Genomic DNA, 22,136 nt, shown 5'->3' on the forward strand with positions numbered 1-22,136 from the left:
AGCTCAGCACTGGCGGCTGGGCGGAGCCCACGGACCTTCTCAGGCTGGCTTAGCAGGAGTGAAGGGGCAGCTTTCTGGGCACAGGAAAGGCGGGCTTGGTTTGCGGCCTGCTGGGTGGGGAGAGGGGTGTGCTGACTCAGGACTGCAGGGTCAGGGCCCCCCCCACTGCCTAGCACTTGCCCCGGACCCCTCCCGGCGGGCACATGGGCATGGCCCACACTCACCGCTACCCAGGTCCACAAACAGGTCGTCCTCGGTCATCTTTATCTCGTCGATCATCTGGGCAACCAGGTCGAAGGAGGTCTCCCCGTACACCTCCGGGGAGAAGGGCTCGTAGTTGTTGAGTTTCTCGGGGTCGGTCACCGAGTGGTTGTAGACCTGCTGCAGGATGTGGCGCAGGAGCCCCGTGGACGGCCGCGTGTTCAGCTTCATGGGCTGCGTGGTGCCCTTCCACTGCGGCACAGGGGGTGCCAGTCGGTCCACCTGGGCCCCGCCCCGCCGGCCGTGCCACTGCCCCCAATGGTGACGCGTGTGCACGGGAGCATGTGTGTGAGCCTATGTGTGGATGTGTGTAGTATGAACCTGCGTGCATGCATGTACCCGTGCAGGGGTACGTGTGCACACGTGTGCACCCTTGGACCCAAGCAGTGTGAGCTCCCCAGCATAGCTCCCCTCTCCTAGCTGGTCTGTCCCAGCGCCCAGAGCGCCCAAGGGGTGGGTGAAGGACGGAGAAGCCCCAAGAAGGCTCCCTGTCACCCGCCCGCCTGCCATGGCCCCCGGGGGCACACCAGGGCCCGGGACCCCTTCGGAAGTAACGGGGCCGCTCAGTCCCGACCGTCTGTGTCACAGCGGCTGCGGTTCCCCACCCCTTTCCCACTACATGGTCCAACACCCTGGGGTGCTGCAGGCTCTGCACTCCCAGGGCCTCAGGGGCCGGGTTGAAGCACCCAAGCGACTCGACAGGCAACGGGGTCCTGAAGCACAGCGTGGGCCCGGAGGAGGAGGCGGGCCCGAGGGGCGGGTGAAGGCCACATACCAGCTGGTGGATGCTGTCGATGGCCCGGTTGTACTTGTCACAGAGCCTCTGCATGCTTTCGAAGCTGAAAGAGGCAGGGGATAGCCGCTGGCCACTGCCGAGCTCGGAACAAGCCACTGGGCCTCGTGGGAGGGGGCAGAGGTCCCAGGGGCATCATGGGGGTCTCCGCGGAGGGGTCGGCTCACGTGTCAAAGCCTTGGGCAGCGGTGCCCTGCAGGCCTTGGGTGAGGAAAGGGCTACGCACAGCCATCCGCAGAGAGAGGCGGGCGGGACCAAGGCCGCCTCACCCCCAACCCATGGATGCAATGAAGTCCCACCGCCCCAGGGCTGGGCCGCCCCTTCCCTGTCCTAGCCGGGGGCGGGGGGGCCTCCATGTTCACCCCTCGGCCTAACTTGAGTGGGCGGGGGGACAGCCGGGGCGCCGAGGGCCACGCTCAGGCAGAAAGGGCTCGCACTCTGCTGGTCGGGTGGAAGGGGATGACGGCCGACACCCCGGCTCTGCAGAGAGTAGGGTCAGCACCTCCCCCCTCACGCCGACATCACTTCTGTTTACTACACCTGTTTAAGTTTCTGACACTTTCACAGATATAAGCAGCCTGTGTTAGACACCTAACAAGGGAGTGGTCGGGAGTTTTTAACAAGACTAGGTTCTCCCAAACACCAAGGGAATGAGTTTTCAACAGAATCCCCTAAACCAGAGGTACCCCCGGAGCGGTATCTGGGGCCATTTGTGGTTGTCACCACTGGCATTGAGAGATGGGGCGGGAGCTGCCTGGGATGGCCCCGTGGAGGATGACCTGCCCGACGCCTGCAGTGAGGGGCTGTGCCTGGTGCCTGCGCTGCACAGGGGAGGGGCTGTCACTCGGGGGCTCGTCCAACGCCCCCTACAGGCAGGGCAGCAAGACAGCTGCTCCCCAGTGAGACACCAGGACTCCGGGGAACCCAAGGACGCACGAGGGGGTGCAGGGAGCACCCCCCGCAGCCCTCCCCACCTGCGTGTTCGAGATCCCCCAGCCCTTGACCCTGGCCCTGGAAGGGCTCTGGGAATCTAAGTGCGCCTTCCTTCCTCCTTAACAGAAGTAAAAGAATTCAACTGGGACCTGTAACCATATGGCAAGTTCAGTTTCCTAGCATGGCAGCTGCAGCTGAAAAGCCAGAGATCTCAAGCGGGAAAGAGCAGGCGCGGCTGAAGCCTGTGAAACTCACACACAGACACACAGAGAGCGATACGCGGCTCCAACACGCCGGGAGCAGGCTGACACGCCGCAACAAGGCAGGAAACCCACATTCCGGGGGAGCTGACCACGTGCACAGGCGCGAGGGGTCCAGCCCAGCACTGGGCCGCGGGGTCCCAGAGAGCACGGCCCAGCAGCCACCCGAGTGCAGTGTCTGTGAGTGACACGCCTGTCCCTGGCCCCAGGCACCCACTCTTCGAAATGGAAGGGTGGACACGATGGCCAGTCCATCTCCAACTCCTGTCTTCCTACGCGGGCCTCAGGGAGAAAACAACGCACTAGTTCACAACCTCACTTCCTTGTGTTCTGACTTCTACACCTCTTTCAAAGCCTCTGGCTACACCCTGGAAGAGACCTTTTCCTGGGAGGATGAGCAACACGGAAGCTCAGGGGACCCTGGGCACCCTGATCCCTGCCGGGATCCACCCGACAGAGGAGCTCGGCCCTCTGCGCCAGCCCTGCTGTCACAGACCGAGGTCGCACGGGTCCCTGGGGTGGGCGCCGTCAGACCGCCCCCCCCTCACAGCCCCACGTCCTTCCAGTCTTTCCTCAGCCGGCTGAACACGGCGGGAAGAACACCAAACCCCCACCTGCAAGCACCTTGCACCAAAAGCGCCTTTAAGCACCCCAGCTGCTCTAGGCCAGGCCCACGGCACTCAACCATCATGAGACGTGAGCTGCACGGACCTCGAGACCATCATTCAAGGTCAGCGGCCACAGGCGCCCTCACCCCAGGGGCAGGAGGCGTCATCAGGGGTCAGGACCCACAGATGCGCTGGCTGCCCGAGACCGTGCGGCCACCTGTGCCAACGCTGCGGGGGTCTGGCTGCTCTGGACGAGGGGCCAGCACGGGTGGCCTCTTGTCACAACACAAGTGCTGATGACTGAACGCAGAGGAGGGGGAGGCAAGGGGGTGGGACCAGGGGCTGACTGAGGCTGGGAAGGCCGGCCAGGACCACAAGTCCTCCAAACGCGGAAGTGAGCCCACGTGAGCAGGCTTGGCAGCAGGGCCTACGTGGGGCTCGAGGGCGCCTTGGGGCCGCGTTCTCTGCCACGAGCAGCTACCTAAGCCCGAGCCTGCGTGCCACCTCAAGCCTGCCAAGGACGGAGACAGGCAGGAGCGTTTCTCAAAGAAAAACAAAAAAAATTCCAGGCAGGCATTCCAGACACGGCCTCGCCCTTCCCCACCCACAGGACTCTCCTTGGAGACCCAGGATGTGGCTGTAGGAAACTGCTAGACGTGGCCAAAGCCAAGTGAGACCTTGACCAGAGCTGGGCAGGGACCAAGGCTCCCCAGGCCAGGCCGCTGGCGCTGGCAGCTGCCCGCCGTGAAGAGTGACTCCTAACTTGGGGTAGTTTCACACACACACCAATCCCAGTTGCTGCAACGTGCAGTTTCCAATTATGTCCTCACTCTGACAGCCTCTGCCAATATTGGATAAACATTTCCTACCAAAATAACTCAATGCTGGCTCTGAAAGGAAACTCTAAAAGGAACTTTCCCATCAGCCTGCAGCATCGAGGAAGATCTAATTATAGGCTGTGTCCACACACGCTGAGCCCGTCCCAAGTGGAGACGCAGTCCAGGCAGAACCCGGCTTACCTTTTGGTGTCGTAGTCGATTAAAACATAATTCTCCATAGCGAGCTTGAGATCTGGGATTTCTTCACAGACCCACCTGAAACACAAAGAAAACTAGTATCAGTGCTCTATTTTTTACTCTCAACACTGTTCTTAAACACTGTTTACTCTACAAATACAAAAACAAAACTTCCTGGTTACCCAACTCAAAATGTGGAAGAGTGAAGGGAGGTGTTACTTCAAAACAAAGGCTGTGAAGTTGACAATGCCGTCATTACAATGATGCTGTCCTTATGAATTACACAAGTATTAGGTTGCTTCAAGTTCCAACAATGTTGTCCACTGGGAGCTAAATGGACTTCATGTGTTACAGGGTCTAGGAAATCAAATCAGCTCAAATCAGGGAGTCTGAAAAGCAATGTATGGACCAGAAATGAAAGGGAACTATTATTTGAAGAATTAACTAATCCCAAGACAAAAAACGGGGCTTCTTCAACAAACACACTGAGGGAATTCCCTGGTGGGCCAGGCCAGTGGTTAGCACTCAGAGCTTTCACTTCCAAGGGCCTGGGTTCAATGCCTGGTTGGGGAACTAAGATCCCAAAAAAACAAAAACAAAAAAACACTGCAAGGGAAAAAAAGAGATAGAGGGGGAACCTGCGGACTGAAAGACAAAAATATATCCACCAATCCCAAGGTGCAACCCTGATTGGATCCTGATACAACCTTGAGAAAAATTGTGAAAGAGGAGTCATCACTACAGAACTTACAGAGAATGAAAGGAAAATAAGGGATATTATGAAAAATGGCATGTCAATAAACACAACAACTTGGGAAAGATGAACAAATTCCCTGAAAGACACAAATACCAAAACTGACAGAAGAAGAAACAGAACATCTGAATAGCCCTATACCTATTACAGAATGTGATTTCCTAATCAAATACCTCCCACAAAGAAACTCCAAGCCCAGGTAGCTTTGCTGGTGAATTCTATGAATCACTGGAGAAGTAACACTAATCCTTTTCAGCTTTATGAGGCCAACCATTACCCTGACAACAAAACCAGAGAAAGACAAAGCCTTGTAAAGATAAAGTCATCTCCAGGAAGGAAATCTACAGATCGGTATCCCTCACAAACACAGACACAAAAACCCTTTAGAAATATCAGTAAACTGAAGTCAGCAATACATCTTATTCAAGTAGAGTTTATCCCAGGAATGAAAAGTTGTTTAACATTCTAAAACTAATCACTGTAGGGACTTCCCGGGCGGTCCAGTGGTTAAGACTCTGCAGTTCCACTGCAGGGGGCACGGGTTCCATCCCGGGTTGAGAAACTAAGATCCCACGTGTCGTGTGGCACGGCCAAAACAAAAACAAAGACAAAAACAAACTAGTCACTGTAATTTACCTCATTAAGAGAATAAAAGAGAAAAAAAGTCATACGATCGCCTCAACAGATGCAGAAAAGGCACACTACGAAATTCAATTCCTATTCACATAAAAACTGTCAGGAAAACAGAAATGGAAAGAGCCACCCTCCACCTGATGAAGGGCATGGGGTCATGGTGGAGCTGCTGTCTCTCAGCAACAAGCCCGCTGCTGCCTGGGGCTCTGCCAGGAAGGGCACAAGGAGACCACAGGTCTGGAGAGGAAGGAGAGCCGGCTCTCTTGTGCCCGCCTGGGTCCCTGTGTCATCCAGCGAGACTGCCTCACCCAGCAGCAGGTAGTTTTCTCCATCGTACAGACCCCAGGCTCCTCCAAACACACACATCGGCCCTAGCCACTGGTGGCCGGTGCTCCCACGTCAGGGGTCTGGCTCCCCTCCCTGCGAGACCCACCCAAGCTAGGTCACCACGGCAGCTGAGCAGTGCTGGCTTCCATGTGTCATCCCCCCCAGCCCCCGGCTCCCTCAGACCCAAGGGCCCCTGGAGTCACTGCCCCCATGGTCATCAGAGCCTCTCCACCTGGGCCTTCAGGGTGAGCTCCTTCACCGCTGGCGAGCTCTTGTCCAGCATACCTGCTTTCCCTTGGGAGGCCCCTAGCACAGAAGCCAAGGGCCCCCGCAGCCAGCACCAAGCTGGCAGTGCGAACCTGCGCTCCCCAAGGACGCGATGGGCGGGGACCTTCAGCCTTCTACCACAGGTCCTGGACAGCACCACAAGGCAGGAAAAAGGAATGCACAGCATAAAGGCCAGGAAGGAAGACGCAAAACTGTCCCTACTCACACACACGACTCAATACACAGACCATCCTAAGGAATTTACAGAGGACCTACCAGAACTCATGTGAATTCAGCAAGGTCACAGGACAAAGGTCAACTATATTTATAAATGCCAGCAACAAAGAATTTTAAAAAGGAACAATTTTTCTTTTTCTTAAACAAATTTATTTATTTATTTTTGGCTGTGTTGGGTCTTCGTTGCTGCACGCAGGCTTTCTCCTAGTTGCAGTGAGCGGGGGCTACTCTTTGTTGTGGTGTGCAGGCTTCTCATTGCGGTGGCTTCTCTTGTTGCGGAGCAAGAGCTCTAGGTATGTGGGCTTCAGTAGTTGTGGCAGGTGGGCTCCGTAGTTGTGGCTCGCAGGCTCTAGAGCGCAGGCTCGGTAGTTGCGGCGCACGGGCTTAGTTGCTCCGCGGCATGGGGGATCTTCCCGGACCAGGGCTCGAACCCGTGTCCCCTGCATTGGCAGGCGGATTCTAACCACTGTGCCACCAGGGAAGCCCAAGTGAACAATTTTATATGTTACTTAAAATAACATTAAAACGTGGACTTCCCTGGTGTCCCAGTGGTTAAGAATCCGCCTGCCAATGCCGGGGACACGGGTTCGAGCCCTGGTCCGGGAAGATCCCCCATGCCGTGGAGCAACTAAGCCCGTGCGCCGCAACTACTGAAGATCCCACATGCTACAGAGCAACTAAGCCTGTGCACCACAACTACTGAAGCTCACGCGCCCTAGAGCCTGCGTTCCGCAACTACTGAGCCTACAAGCCACAACTACTGAAGCCCGTGCACCTAGAGCCCGTGCTCCGCAACAAGAGAAGCCACCGCAAATGAGAAGCCCCCGCACTGCAGTGAAGAGTAGCCCCTGCTCGCCACAACTAACGATAGCCTGCGTGCAGCAACGTAGACCCAACGAAGCCATAAATAAATAAATAAATAAATGTTAAAAAAAAAAACAAAATTTAAACATAAATACTTAGGGATTATCTTAAGGAAAAATTTGCAAGACCTCTACATTGAAAACAACAAAACATCACTGAGAAAAATTAAAGACAACATAATAGTAAATATGTAAACAAACAAACAATGCTCATGGAATACAAGACTAAATCTTGTTAAATCTCCTCCTCAAACTGAACTGCAAAGTAATTCCTATAAAAATGTCCAGTAGGTTTTTTTCTGAGTAACAGACAAGCTGATTCTCAAACTGACATAAAAAGGCAGAGAATCCAGAATAGCCAAAATAGTCTTCAAAAATAACAGCACTGGGCCTCCCTGGTGGCGCAGTGGTTGAGAGTCCGCCTGCCGATGCAGGGGACACGGGTTCGTGCCCCGATCCCGGAGGATCCCACATGCCGCGGAGCGGCTGGGCCCGCGAGCCATGGCCGCGGGGCCTGTGTGTCCGGAGCCTGTGCTCCGCAACGGGAGAGGCCACAGCAGTGAGAGGCCCGCGTACAGCAAAAAAAAAAAAAATAAATAACAGCACTGTTGCAAGACTCACACTGCCTTAATTTGAGACTTAATGTAAAGCTAAAGTAACCAAGAGTGTAGTATTGGCAGAGAGGTGAACAAACAGATCAATGGTACAGGACATGGAATCCACAGATAGACTAAATTTTAACAGCTGATTTTTGACAAAAGCACCAAGGCAATTTGATGGGGAAAGGAACATCTTTTCAACAAATGAGACCAGAACAATCGAATACTGAATGGAAAAAAAAAATCTTGACCCCCCCCATAAACACAAATCCTCATCAGACATAAACGAAGATTAATTCACAATCGATCTTAAACCTGGATGTAAAAGCTAAAACCACAAAGCTTCCTGAAGAAAACAAGGAGAATAACTGCATGACTTTGCAGGCAAAGATTTCCTGGATATGACCCAGACGACCCACCATCAAAGAATAAATTGATAAGTTAAAAACTTCCACTCATCAAGATGCCATTAAAGCTGCAATCAGCCACACTATGCATAATACGCTATCTTACTAGGCACTCAGTCAGAATATGTTAAGAATTCCTATAACTCAGTAAGAAGACAAACAACCCATTCTCAAAAAAACAGCACAGTGCTTCCCTGGTGGCGCAGCGGTTAAGAATCTGCCTGCCAATGTAGGGGACACAGGTTTGAGCCCTGGTCTGGGAAGATCCCACATGCCGCGGAGCAACTAAGCCTGTGAGCCACAACTACTCAGCCTGTGCTCTAGAGCCCGCGAGCCACAACTACTGAAGCCCGCACGCCTAGAACCCATGCTCCACAACGAGAGAAGCCACTGCAATGAGAAGTCCGTGCACCACAACGAAGAGTAGCCCCCACTCGCCGCAACTAGAGAAAGCCTGCGCGCAGCAACGAAGACCTAACACAGCCAAAAATAAAAATTAACTAATTAATTAATTAAAAACAAAAACAGAAAACAGCACAAACTCTTCTCCAGAGGAAAACCCAGAGCTCTCTGGAGCAGTGGCCGACTCTTGGGCTGGGACACAGCAAAGTCAAGATGACTCTGGAGCATCTGGCGGCTCCAGAAAGTGAGGATGTGCTCAGAGTGGGCAGGGCCAAGTCAAAGGAACTGGGTACAAACCCAAAGAGCCCCCCAGGCCAGCACAGGAACAGCCTGAGGAGCAAAACAAGTAATGCAGCAGCAGGGTATGACCCACAGAATGAAGTCAATGCCTGCGGAGGAACACCCCTTCCTCACAGAAGAGTTCCAATTAATAAATGGGGAGAGTGACGGAAACAGAAAAGCACCTTTTGGGACTTCCCTGGCGGTCCAGGGGTTAAGACTCTGCGCTTCCCCTGCAGGGGGCATGGGTTCAGACTATGATCCCGCATGCCGATCCCGCATGCCGTGCAGCACGGCCAAAAAAAAAAAAAAAAAAAAGCATCTTTCAAATGCCCCAGTAACTAGTCCTTGCAGGTGAGACCCACCTCTGGATGCTAAAATCACAAGCAAAAGTCCAAGAAGAAACAGGATATCTGCACAGCCTCCAAGTATTGGGCTGGCCACAAGGTTTGTTCAGAAACCCGAATGAACCTTTTGGTCAACCCAATATTTCCCCCACAATTTTTATTAATTAAAAAGGGGAAAACAGTAACTTTACACTGGAGAAATCTGGAAGATACCACCTCAACCACATGATCCAAGTTAATGTCATCATGGCAAGACATGTGGATGCCACGTGCCTCTTGCTGTACTCAGAGCTCTTATGAGGAACACTTTTTTGTCAAATGCTTTTTCTGCACCCATTCCATACTATTTGGAAGCAAGACCACACGTGACGTTTTCATCCATAAATATTTCAGTATTTAACTGTAAAAGTTATGGCTTCTTTTTTTTTTTAAACACAAGTGGATGCCACTGTCACACCTAGGGAAAATAACACCAGGAATAGTAGAGAATTCCTCAAACTCATAGTGGGCATCTGTGAAGAACCTACAGTTAACATCACCTCAGTGGTGGAAGACTAAATCTTTCCCACCAGGATGAGGGAAAAGGCAAGAATACCAGATTTCACCACTTCATTGCAAAACAGTCTTGAAGGTCCCAGGCAATTCAATAAGGTCCAGAAAAAGAAATGAAATAATGAAGCCTGTAAAGGAAGAAGTAACGCTGTCCCCACTTACAGGTGATACAATTATTTCCACAGCAAGTCCCAGGAAATCTATAAAACTACCACTAGGATTGATGAATTAAGCACAAGGTCATGGTTAATACACAAAAATCAACAGTATTTTTACCCACTACCAGAAGGCAAATAGAACATAAAATTTAACACACAATCCCACTTATGGTAGTGCCAAAAGCATGAATGAGCTAGGAATAAACCTAACAAAAGGTTGTCGAAGACCTCCACACTGCAATGCCAGAGCTGCCAAGAGAAATGTTGAAAGGCTTAAGTAAGTGCAAAGGTATACCATGTTCATGGATTGGAAGACTCAACAGTGATGGTAAATCTCTCCAAGATTACCTACAGATTCAATTCCTAACTAAACTGTGCAAAAATCAGCAAGCTGATTCTAATATTTACATGGAAATGCAAAGGAGATGGAATAACCAAAGCAACATTTCAAAAGAACAAAGATGGAGGACTGACTGATTCCAAAGCTTACCATAAAGCTGTGGTAACCAAGGTTTTGTACTGCCCAAAGGAGAGAGCCATGGATCAGCGGCACAGAACAGAGTCTAGAAATAAACCACCTGGTACACTTTCAACTGATCTTTCACAAGGGTGACAAGGAAATTCCACAGAGAAAGGACAGTTTCATCAACAAATGCTGCTGGAACTACTGGACGTCTGGCATGCAAAACAATACATTTGAGCCCATACTTTGCACCACATGTAAAAATTTATTCAAAATGGATGAAAAGATGTAAATGTAAAACCCAAACTACAAAACTTCCAGAAAACATAGGAGAAAATCTTTGTGACCTTGAGTTAGGCAAACACGTCTTAGCATGCAAAAAACCCACAAACTATAAAAAAAAAAAAGGTGATAAACTGGACTTCTATCAAAATTTAAGATATCTGTTCTTTAAAAGACAATGTCATGAGCATGAAGAGACAAGCCACAGACCAGAAGAAAAGATACCTGATAAGGATAAATCACAATGATAAAGAATGCTCAAAATTCAATAATTAAAAAACAACCAGTTTTTAAAACCAGGCAAATGACGAAAGTCATCAATTATTAGGAAAACTCTCATTAGAACCACAACGATACCACCACACGACTCAAACAGGACCAGCAGAAACAACCCAGTGAACATCACCCACCAACAACGGGAGCCGCGGGAGCAGTCCTGCACCGCCACCTGCAGCGCCAAGTGGGGTGGCCCCTTTGGAAAACACCTTGGCAGCCTGTCTTCAAGCACAACCCAGCAATCCCACTCCTGGGTATTTACGCAGGGGAAGGGAGATGTGTCCACACAAAAACCTCTGCGGGATGTTTACAACAGCTTCATTTACAATTGCTGAAAATCGAGATCCACCCAAACATGTCTGTCATCTGGTAAACGAATGAGCGAACTGTGGTACATCCTGCAATGATGCACTCCTCACGAATAAAAAGGAAAAACTATTGTTACATTTTTTAAAAATGTAAAATTCTAGAAGATGCAAAGTAATCCACAGCGGCCGAAAGCAGGTTGGGCTGCCTGGGACAGAAGGGAGAGAGAGGTGGCCGAGAGAGGGCACAAGGAAACACAGGGGTGACTCCTCTGTACACTGGTACATGGGGACACCCACGCATCCACGTCGGCCACTGTACACTTTCCACACATGCAGTCTCCTGCACTTCAACCACACCTCAAATGTGTCATAATAAACCCTAACATGGAAAAGAGGATGGAGGTACAGGTGAAACAAAAGCAGCTGAGAGTCGGCGAGTGCTGGGCTGGGTGGCTCATCACACCCACTGCCTACCTCTGGGCATGTCGTAAATCCTCCAGGATAAAAAGTAAAATAAGAGGAAAAACAAAATAGGTAACTACTGTCTTTGCCAGTGAACAGAACCCGCCTTCGGGGACACGAGGGAAGGAGGTGAAGTCGCCTGTGAGATGAGGAGCAGGCCTGCGGCTGGGCAGGCACCGCCAACCCGGGAGAGGACCAGGCCTGGCTGGACAGCTGCAAACCCAGTCCTGACACCCCGCACGGCAGGGACACCCGCTCCCTGCAGAAAGGAAGCAGGTGGGGAGGCAGACCCGCCCCCAGAGCTCGCTCGGCTCCGGGGAGTGGGTGAGAACCCAGGCTGGCCAACTCAGCGCCCCCTGCCTAATCACACAGCCCCACTTCCTAACCAGCAGTCTTCTTCAAAAATAAACCATTATTTTTATGATATATTACACCATTAACAAAAAAAAAGTAGATCCCAAATTCTCAGCACCACCCCTGGACAGGCCCACCCTGCAGGACTCACACCCATGATTTCACTCAGTCTTCCAGACAATCCTGCAGGAGGCCCTGCTCAGCCCCGAGAGCAGAGAAAACAATCTCAGGGAGTCTGAGGCCACTCAGCCACCAGGGGCAGGACGGGGCCTCACATCACAGCCCAGACCCCAATCCTGACTCCTTCTTGGGACCCTGCCACCCGTCCGCCCCAGGTTCAAGTGGATATAATGGCGTGTGGCCCAGGCAGTGGCTACACAGCTAAGGATTTTAAGGAACAATGCAGCGAGATGCCAGGGCCATGGTCACACATGTGGAGTATCTAAAGCCAAGAGCGTTCGCAGGATTCCGCGCATGGGCCCCCGAGGGCACTCTGGAGGGAGAGGTGGCCGAGAGAGGGCACAAGGAAACACAGGGGTGACTCCTCTGTACACTGGTGCATGGGGACACCCACGCATCCACGTCGGCACACCCCCAGGTCCCACGTGAGGAGACAGCCCACTAGAAACACCGCAGGCGGCCCTCCTCCCAGATCTCGCCCGGGTCAGCCTCCCAGGCACCCGGCCTCCTCTGCACAGCACGGGGCAGGCTCACAGAGGGAAGAGCAGCCCAAACCCAAAGGTCAGACCAAACTCCACGGGAGAAGAGTAAAGCAAGGTGATGAGGCGAGAGGGGAGGGGGTCCCTAGGGAAGCTGGCCACTCAGGATTTCCAGCCTCTTCCACAGGAAGCCAGCTCACGAAGCACCAAGACCTGTCCTGGGTCACACTCAGAGGATTTGACCCCCTGACCCCACAGTCCCACTTCCCAAGCCTCCTCGATGCTGACGATGCTGACGATGCTGACGCTGCTGACGCAGATCAGCATGGAGGAATGGGGGAGCGCACAGCTGGGGGGCTGCTGGGAACTCAGGACTGGCCCACCCCGAGGCCCCGCCCCCGAGGCCCCACCCCAGCAGGTGCCACACTCACCGGATGGTCTCGATGATTTCATGAGCAGCATCGTGGTGTTTGTCCTGAAAGACAATGGGACAGGGTTTAGAGCCGTCCCTCCACCCTCCGGTGATGGTGGCGACCAGAGGAGGCGGGTGCTGCAGCCCCCAGGACTCCCCGCCTCATTTCCCGACCCGCGGGACCTACCAGAGAGCCCTACCCACAGCGCTGGGGCCATGTCCTGCCACGTGGGACACGCTGGCTTCGGGAGCGCCTGTTCCTGCAGCGCCCTGCCGCCCAGTGGGCTGCGGGGAAGGGACCGGGACGGAGTCTAAGCCCCCGACCCTCCTTCCCCAGGACTTCCCCTGGGTGCTCCTGCAGCCTGGAAGCCACAGGCCTGGCTCTGAGTCCCTGAACCGCTGCAGGCCTCGGTTTCCATCTGTAAAATGGGGAAACACCAGTCGTGCAACCACCGGGAGCGGGCGAGCAGCGGTCCTCCCTCCCGGCCACAGCGGCGCTCTCCTGGCCCCACTGCGCCTGGCGGGCTGGCCTTGCCACTTTCCCCGAGGAGCACGTCGGGGGTCGCTCTGGCCTTTCGCTGGGGTCTTGGCGGCCAGCTAACCCAAGACCCCGCAGAAACCAAGTGAGGACGACGCATCGTGTGGACGGTCTGTAACTCTAGACTGCACCTCTGCCCCGCCGGTGAAGGTTTCTATCGCGGTGAGGAGGGGCCTCGAAAAGGATGCACAGCGAGAGGAGGGGCCGCGAAGAGCACGGGCTGAAGCCGGAGGTGAGATGGTCAGGCCCAGAGCTGCCAGCCCTGCCCCGGGACAGCGACTGCCCCTCTCAGCCCTGGCCACCATTTCCATGCTTCACAGTGGAGGACGGCAATGCGGGCAGAGTCCCTACGGGCCAGGGCACCGATGCCCGGAAGGTCCCAGGACAGGGCCCCCCACAGCGCAGCGGTCCTAACAGGTCAAACAACTCTGGAAACACCCTTTGTGTCCTAAGCCTCATCTTTGCAACAGCAGCCCTACTGAGATATAATTCACACAAAATGGGCCTCCGCTTCAAGTATACAGTTCAGTGGGTTTTAATACATTCAGAGCTGTGCAACCATCCCCTCTATCTAGTTCCAGAACATCCCATCACCCCATTAGCAGACGTACCCCAATCCCCTCCCAAGCCCCTGACAACAGTAATCCACTCTGTTTCTGTGGATTTGCCAGTTCTGGGCATTTGTAAATAGAATTACGATATGTGACCTTTTGCCCAGAGTCTTATTTTTTAAGGCAAAGGAAAAAAACCAATCTTCTATCATTCTTAATAACATCCTCCAACCTACCAAGGACGGAGCAGTAAATATCCATTGAACTCATATTACTTAGACAAGGCCGGGGGCGGGAGATGGAGCATGTGCGGTCCAGCACAGGACAGCCCTGCAGACCAGTGTTTCCCGACACAGGGGAACCAACCTGCAGCATCAGCGCCACTGCTGACCCAGAAACCCTTGGGAAGAACGACTGATCGGCCCCAAGGCCTCCTGGCAAACATCAGAAAACAGTGAGGACAACTGGGTTTGGAAAACAGTCTGGCAGCTCCTCAAAGGTTAAACAGTTAGCAAATGACCCAGCAATTCCTCTCCCGGTGTCTGTCCAAGAGAAATGAGAATATTTGTCCACACAAAACCCTGAACATTGGGCTTCCCTGGTGGCTGGTGGCACAGTGGTTAAGAATCCACCTGCCAATGCAAGGGACACAGGTTCGAGCCCTGTCTGGGAAGATCCCACATGCCGCGGAGCAACGAAGCCCGTGCACCACAGCTACTGAGCCTGCGTGCTGCAACTACTGAAGCCCGCGTGCCTAGAGCCTGTGCTCCGCAACAAGAGAAGCCACTGCAATGAGAAGCCCGGGCACTGCAAGAAAGAGTAGACCCCACTCACCACAACTAGAGAAAGCCCGTGCATAGCAACGAAGACCCAACGCGGCCAAAAAAATTTTTAAAAAAAGACCACACACAAAAAACCCTGAACATTAATGTTCACAGAGGCATGATTCACAACCTCCAAAAGGTGGAAACCACCCAAATGTCCATCAACAGATGAACGAATGAACAAATGTGTCCCACGAAAAAGAGTGAAGCCCTGACACTCGCTACAACGTGGATGGACCCTGAGAACACGATGCTCAGTGAGAGAAGCCAGACACAGAAGGACACACAGGGTGTGATTCCATTGATGGGAAACGTCCAGAACAGGCCAGTGCACAGAGACAGAGAGTGGGTTCCTGGCTGTCAGGGGCTGGGGAGGGGGATGGGAGGGATGCTAATGGGGATGGGGTTTCCTCTCGGGGTGACGGAATGTTCTAAAATTGGTAGTACTGATGACTGCACTCAATGAATACACTACAAAGCAGGGAATGGCACGCTTTAGGTGGATGAGGTGAAGGGTGTGGGAATTACACCTCAGAACAACTATCAACAACAACGACAAGAACAACAGGGGCTTCCCCGGCGGCCCAGTGGTCAGGACTCTGCGCCTTCACTGCCAAGGGCCCGGGTTCAATCCCTGGTTGCGGAACTAAGATCTGCAACCGATTTCGCTGCGTGGTGTGGCGAAAACAAACAAACAAAAAAACACAACAAAATCTACAGGAGGAAACGCACGGTATCGTCAGAAGCACCCCCGCCTCAGTAGGAAGATACTGAGCATCTCAGACACTCACACGGCCGACAGACTCTGTTGCTGGTCCACAACATTCAGTGAGTCCACACACACAGTCCTGGCAGCCCGGAATTCCCTGGGCTCCTGGACCCACTGAAAGCAGAGAAGACGCCACACTGTCCCGCAGGGTCTGCTCAGAGACAAACACACACAGCACAGTGTACAAGGCGCTGAGGTAGTCACAGGATGAGGAGGAGGGTCTAGAACTTTCCACCAACGCTCACCTGCGTCACACTCCTCCTGAGGGGAGCCGGCCCCCGTGCACTGAGGAGCCTCAGCAGCCCTGCAGGGCCCACGTGCAGAGAAGCCACGGGAGGGGCCTCCTGGAAGCCAGGCATCCCACCCGGTCTGGCCTTCGGTTGGGGCAGCCCCGGCTGAAGCCCCTACTGCAGCCTTCTGAGGGACCCTTGGCCGGAATCCCCTGGCCCGCCTGCTCTGAATCCCTGCCCTCAGAAACCACGGGAGGTCATCAGTGTGCGTCATCTCAAGCTGCTAAATTCATGTCTGTGTTTAGGCCGATACACTACCCTGCGAGCGCGGCCCGTAAGAACAAGTCTTAGAGCCATGGGAGGACGTGACAGTACCCAGGAGAGTCTGATTCCGGTCACCACTGTGGAGTTAAAAAACAGCGTGTGTGCTCTGAAAGGACCCCGTGAGCACGCACGTGTGCCTGAGCGTGCGCCGCGTGGCAGCCCCGTGCCGGCTCGGACTACGCTCCCTCCCTCGGTGCCCCCCAGGAGGCTGGACGCACCCCAGAGACGCTCCTCCTGCAGGGGTGGCAGGGGCCCTCACGGCAAGCGGGCCGCAGCCCTGGCTGAGCCACCGCGTCTCAGACCGAATCACGCAGACTTGGGAAGACAGGGGCCTGGAACGTGGTCTCACCTGTGATGAGATGATCTCAAGCTTTCCCAAGCTTTCAACTTTCAAACCAGAACGAAAGGAAGAAAACAGTTTATGACGTGCCTCCTATGATCTCAGGATGCTGCTTTAGGGACTGGCCAGCTTCCAGCGACCGTCCTGAGTCGTCTGATTTAAGATGCCCTGATCACCATCGATGATTCAGAAGCTCTCACAGCTTCTCGGCTGTGGCCTCTTCTTCTGCTTCACAGGCCTTCAGAACAGAGCGACGCCAGAAGCCAACCCAGAAAGGTCCGACTGAGAACAGTCCTGAGGAAGCCCACGCTTAGGAGCACCCACACCTCCTCCCCCGGGGGAACCCTGGAACTCTGGGGTTTGAAGCCAACCGTGGTCTCGCTGCACGGGACGCCCGGCCTCCCCGTCCCAGCCACAGCCCGGGCCCGCTGCTGGCTGCTTGCTGAGTCAGTGACTAACCCCGGCTCTTCTCACTGACGGTGTCAAAGCCTCCGCAGGAAGCCGCGCAGAGGCTTAGCACAATACTGCTCACCACAGAGCCGGCGGCCTCACTCCGGGGTCCTGGGAAAACAGCCGCAATAAGCACAACCGTTCCCACCTGAAAAAGCACCCTGTGCGGAAGCCGGAGGCTATCATCAGGCCTGAGCCGCCACCAAGCCCGTCCCGTCCACTCCCCTCCCCTGCCCAGCTCAGGTGAGGGCGGGGGCCGCCCACGGGGCTGGGGAGTCTGGCTGTCCCACTCGGCAGGCCCCCTGCCTCCTCCTTGACCATGAAGACAGGTGTGGGAACAGGAACTCCACCCAGACACCCGCAGGTCTGGCTCTGGCCCCGCTCGTCCCCGCAGGCCCTGTGCCTGGCGTGAGGAGCCTGGACAGGAGGCCTCCTGGGTGCTCGCTGCCAGGGCACGGCCCACCCCTGAGCACGCAGGCTGGTTCACGGTGACAGGGGCACGACATCTGGAGACATCATCCCTGGAGGGCCCGGCGAGAGGCAGGGGGCAGAGACTAGGGAGGAGACAAGACGTGGACTCCGTCCTCCTCTTTCCACTTGCAGCAGGAAGACGCCGGGACCCAGGGGACCTCCGAGGCAGGGCCATCACACCGAGACGAGCATCAGAATCCCTAATCAGAGCAGAGTTCTGAGGCCCACCCGCAAAGTTTCAGAGTCAGCAGGTCTGGGCCCCAGGAACCCGCATTCCTAACCAGTTCCAGCTGGTGGGGAAGCTGCTGGCCCAGGGGCCCTGCTCAGAGAACAACCGGCCTGAAACAAGCAGGGACACACTCTGTATCACCGTCTGCTGGGGGGCAGAAGTGCCCAGGAGGTGCCGAGGGGGAGCACCCTGGGCCTCTGCCCGCGGTCCCCACTCCCCAGCAGGCTGCAGGGGGCACTGCCTGCAGGCTGGGGGTTGCTGCCTTCTTCGCTGAGGCTCTGTACACCTCCGGAGACCTGGGGTGGAGGCCAAGGCAAGTGGGACAGAGCGGCCAGGATGTGATGCACGCACTGTTCCCCAAAGTGGAGAAGCACAGCGGGAAGAGTCAAAGGCAGGGGAGATGCAACACAGCGGGAGGTCTGCTGGCTGTCTGTCTGCCTCTCTCAGTGGCAGGGCTTTGAGAGCAGAGGTCTGGCTAGAGGAGTGGAAAATCCACAGAAGGCTCTCACTCTGGGAGGAAAGCCAGGCGGGTGAGTAGAGGGCCCCGAGGCCCAGCGAAGGCGCTCAGCCTCATCTCTTAGCCTGCAGCCCCGCTGGGGAGCACCCACTCGCCAGGGAGAGGGAGCAGGGGGTGAAGGGGGAGGCGGTGGGCCTGAGTATTCAAGAAGTGAGCAGGTTTTCACTTGAAAATGAGTGCATTTCACACAGGGGCGGGGGTGCCAGAGAGACTGGCTGTGGAGCATCACATGGGTTTCGTCCAGTCAGCCCCGGATGTCCGTAGGCCCCCAGCAAGGGGGTGCTGCCTGGCCCCAGGACCGTACGTGAGGACAAGCCAGGCCAAGGATGGGAACCGCCTGGTAAAGCGATGCAAAGGAGAGAGCCAGGAAGGAGGATCTCCTCCCACCGCCCACCGGGCCCTCTCCCCGCAGGGCCAAGCGACAAACCAGGCTGGTCTTGGGACCGAGCCGCGTCGCAAAACCCTGCCCGCGAGACCGGCACTGCAAGGAACAGTCAACGTGGGAAAACAGGAAGGGGCTGCCGGGACCCCATGAGGCCAAAGTCCAGCTGGAGGAGGAAGAGAGAAGAGGGAGCGGGCCCGTGGGGGCACAGTGGGCCCGTGGCCCTGACCCGGGCAGGTGGCACCCGCTGTGCACACAGGGGCCCCAATGACCAGGGTCCAAGGAAGGAGCCGCCACGAGGGAAAGGGGTCTGGAGCCTCACTGTGTCCACAGCGGCCGCAGGCCACCTGGACGAGGGGCAGTGGTGCGCGCTGGCCCACTCCAGTGATATGTGCTGTGAGCACAAGATGCACGCGGATTTCTAAGACATAGCGCGCGCACACACACACAAAGTAAAATTGCCCTTTACTAATTTTTTAAACGATACGTTGAAAATGTAGTATTTGGGCTATACTCGGTTACGTACAACACTATGAAAACGTACCTCGCCTCCTCCTTTTGACTCGTCATGTGGCTCCCAGGAGGGCACGTGCGTAGCTCCTGTGCCCCCTCACCTACCGCCACACCTGCGGGCGCGTTTCCAGACCTGACCCTGAGCCTGAGCTCCACGCCTGGGTCCGCAGCTCACAGAAGCCAGTCTGCGCAGAGCCAGGACCAGCCGGGACGCCCTGCTGTCCGGGCAGCTGTCCTTCTGCAGGACGGGCATGGGTGTGTCCATAGGAGGATGTGGCGCCACGGTGGCTCCAGGCGTGACAAGACCATTTCAGTTGTTTCAATCCAAACTAGCCCACCTGTAACAGCCCAGGCCGCCCAGCCACCCAAGGAGCCCCTTGCAAGTGCTGAGCGCCTGACGCCGGGGGTCCGTCCTGCAGTGACTCCGGTGGGACGGGGGAACACAACGACCAAAAGTTCACCACCAGAACTTTTCTCGCCCTCACCAAAGAAAATGCTTTACTGCCACAGAGGCCGAGGCCGAGGCCGTGACGGGAAGGGAGGGAAAGCCCAGGGACGGAGGAGGCCCTTCCGAGGGGGTACAGCTGGAGAAGGACTCGCCTGGAGCTCCCCAAGCGACAAGCGGCAGCACGGCCTCCACCCCGCGGTCTCAAAGGCCAAGGCGAGCCGCACCCCCAGCCTTCAACTGTCTCCCACTCCAGCAAGGGGTCCTGTTAGCACCGTATCAGAGCAACTGACATCGCCCCACCCCAGGACCAAGCCAAACGAACGCCTCTCCAGGGGCCTCGAGACCCCACGACCTGGGACACACACACGGGAGCATCACTCAGCCATGCAAAGGGGTGAAACCCTGACACTCACAACAACGTGGACAGACCCTGAGAACACGATGCTCAGTGAGAGAAGACAGACACAGAAGGACCCACAGTGTGTGATTCCACTGATGGGAAACGCCCAGAACAGGCAGATTCACAGACAGAGAGAGTGTGTTTCTAGTGTCAGGGGCTGGGGCAGGGGACTGCGGGCCCTTTGCGCTGATGGAACGTTCTGGAATTAGAGGTGATGGTTGCACTGCTCTGTGAATATAGTAAAAGCCACTAAATTGTACACTTCATATGGGTGAGTTCTGTGGTGTGTGAATGCTATCTTGACAAAGCTGTTATTTAAAAAGACACAAAACCCACAAGACCCAGCGCAGCTCCTCTTCCCCTCGTCCCGCCCCTTCACCTGGTGTCTGTCCCAGACCAGGTGTGGGCCCAGCGTGTCCTGCGGCCCCAGCACCTGCTCCCCGGTGGGAGCCTCACCCAGCCTGCAGGGTGAGCACAGAGCAGACGCCAGGGAGCCACCTGCAGACCAGGGGAAACGTGAGCCGCCACCACCACGCGACGTGCAAATCCTTCCCGAGAGCTCCCCGCCCCGAGCCCCACGACCCCCGCCGTCCCCGTGGGCACCACCCCGTGGCGGCCCCCCGGCCCCCAGCACACAGCCTGCAAAACCCCTTCCCCACCCGGGAAAAGACGCATCACGTTTTTAAGGGACAAGCGTTCTCAGAGGTAACCTCTCTCACACACCGGCTGCCCGTGCACCTGGGGTGAGTCTGACGCACTTTCCGGACGTCGGCCACGCACCCCATGACTAACTGAGGGCATTCAAACGGAAGCCCCTCAGAGATGAGGAGGCATCGTCATCCAAGGTCAATACTCAGTGAAGCACACAGCCTCCGACCTCCCAACTGCAGCTCATGGGAACCTGTGTCGGCAGCCCTGCCAGGCGCCCTGGACTGGAAGAGGGCCCGGTCCGACACAGGGGCGCCGAGGAACAGAGCCCCAGGCCAGGCACTGCGACAGCGGCCATGGGTGGGGAGAGAGAGTCTGGGAAGGAACGACAAAGGCGGGCGGTGAGGGAGGCACTACAGAGCCACGCGTGAGCTGCGGAGGACCGCGGACAGACACCCGTCGGCACGTCCTCTGTGAGCACCCTTGGGACCGCTCAACGCCACGGGCACGGCAGGAGACCCGGCTGGTGGGAACGGCAGGGACAGCTTGAAGGGACAGAGAAGATGCCAAAGAGGCCTCCAGGCAGCGCCCTGAGTGGGAGGAAGGAAACAGGACTGTCATCCCACAGCCTGGGAGAGAAGGCGCACGCACTGGGGAAGAGCGCCAGGACCACGAGAGGAGGACACGGCAGAAAGAAAGAGGGAGGAGAGGGGGTTTCCTGGGAGACATGCGCCGGGCCTGGGACCCAGGGATGCGCAGACACAGCCAGTCGCACCCTACAGGTCCCCGAATCCAAAATGGACACCAAACACTCTGTATCTTGATTGTACCAATGCCAACGAAATCATTGCATCGGTGCGTAGCTTTGTAAGATGCCACCATCGGGAGAAACTAAGTAAAGAGAACGTGGGATGTCTCCGTCTTATTTCTGACGGCTGTGCAAGAACCTACGATAATCTCAAAATAAAAAGTTTAATTAAGGAAAAAAGGATGCAGTTCCTAGAGGTAGACTGGGGGCGGGTCCCCTGCAGCTCCGCCACCTCCTGCCTAGTGAATAGCCAAAGGGCCGGCCACCTCTGGCTCCTCCCACCAGGAACAGAGTACACAGGCGGCATTTGGATGTTAGGGTACAAAAGTACAAAAGCTAACAGCCACGTACATACGGAATATCAGGCTTTTCCGGTGATCCCTTCCTCCTTAAAGAGGCTACTTCACCCACAGAAAGTCGTCAAAGGGTTAACCTGCCTTCCACCTGAGCTCAGATTAGGCAGGACTCACACCAGCAGAGGTCAGATCAGAAAATATTCTCTGAGTCACAGGGAGGGATGGCTCACTCAGCCGCCCACTTCAGCTACTACTCACAGTCGAGTGAAGGGCATGACTGCTCAGCGGGCATTCATCAGAGACTCGTGGGCTCTCAGGAGGAAGCCAGAAGCAGGCGGGGACAGTCACGCTGGGGCCGCTCCACGCCCACAGCCTCAGTGAGTCACGGAGGGGAAGGACCACTGCACGCCCTCGCTGGCTCCTGCCCTGCCATCAGGCAGCCGAAGATACCACCTGCTCCCTCCTGAGCTGAGACCCGGTTTTCCC

The 22,136-nt window shown here is 55.4% G+C and overlaps 1 protein-coding gene across 7 annotated transcripts in view; it reads right to left on the reverse strand.

Moving 5' to 3' along the window:
* DOT1L (DOT1 like histone lysine methyltransferase) overlaps window positions 1-22,136 on the reverse strand; it is a 57,230-nt gene that overhangs the window by 31,860 nt on the left and 3,234 nt on the right. For 6 of the 7 annotated variants that reach the window (XM_060094700.1, XM_060094697.1, XM_060094696.1 and 3 more), the window contains exons 2-5: window positions 12,932-12,975; window positions 3,875-3,949; window positions 1,037-1,100; window positions 225-453 (exon numbers count right to left, since the gene is read on the reverse strand). In XM_060094700.1, the coding sequence (XP_059950683.1) occupies window positions 225-453; window positions 1,037-1,100; window positions 3,875-3,949; window positions 12,932-12,975 (412 nt within the window). The remainder of the gene's footprint in view (window positions 1-224; window positions 454-1,036; window positions 1,101-3,874; window positions 3,950-12,931; window positions 12,976-22,136) is intronic. The other variant, XM_060094695.1, reaches the window with a different exon arrangement.

This window comes from Mesoplodon densirostris, chromosome 3 (genome assembly GCF_025265405.1).
Source record: "Mesoplodon densirostris isolate mMesDen1 chromosome 3, mMesDen1 primary haplotype, whole genome shotgun sequence".
Lineage (NCBI taxonomy): Eukaryota > Metazoa > Chordata > Mammalia > Artiodactyla > Ziphiidae > Mesoplodon > Mesoplodon densirostris.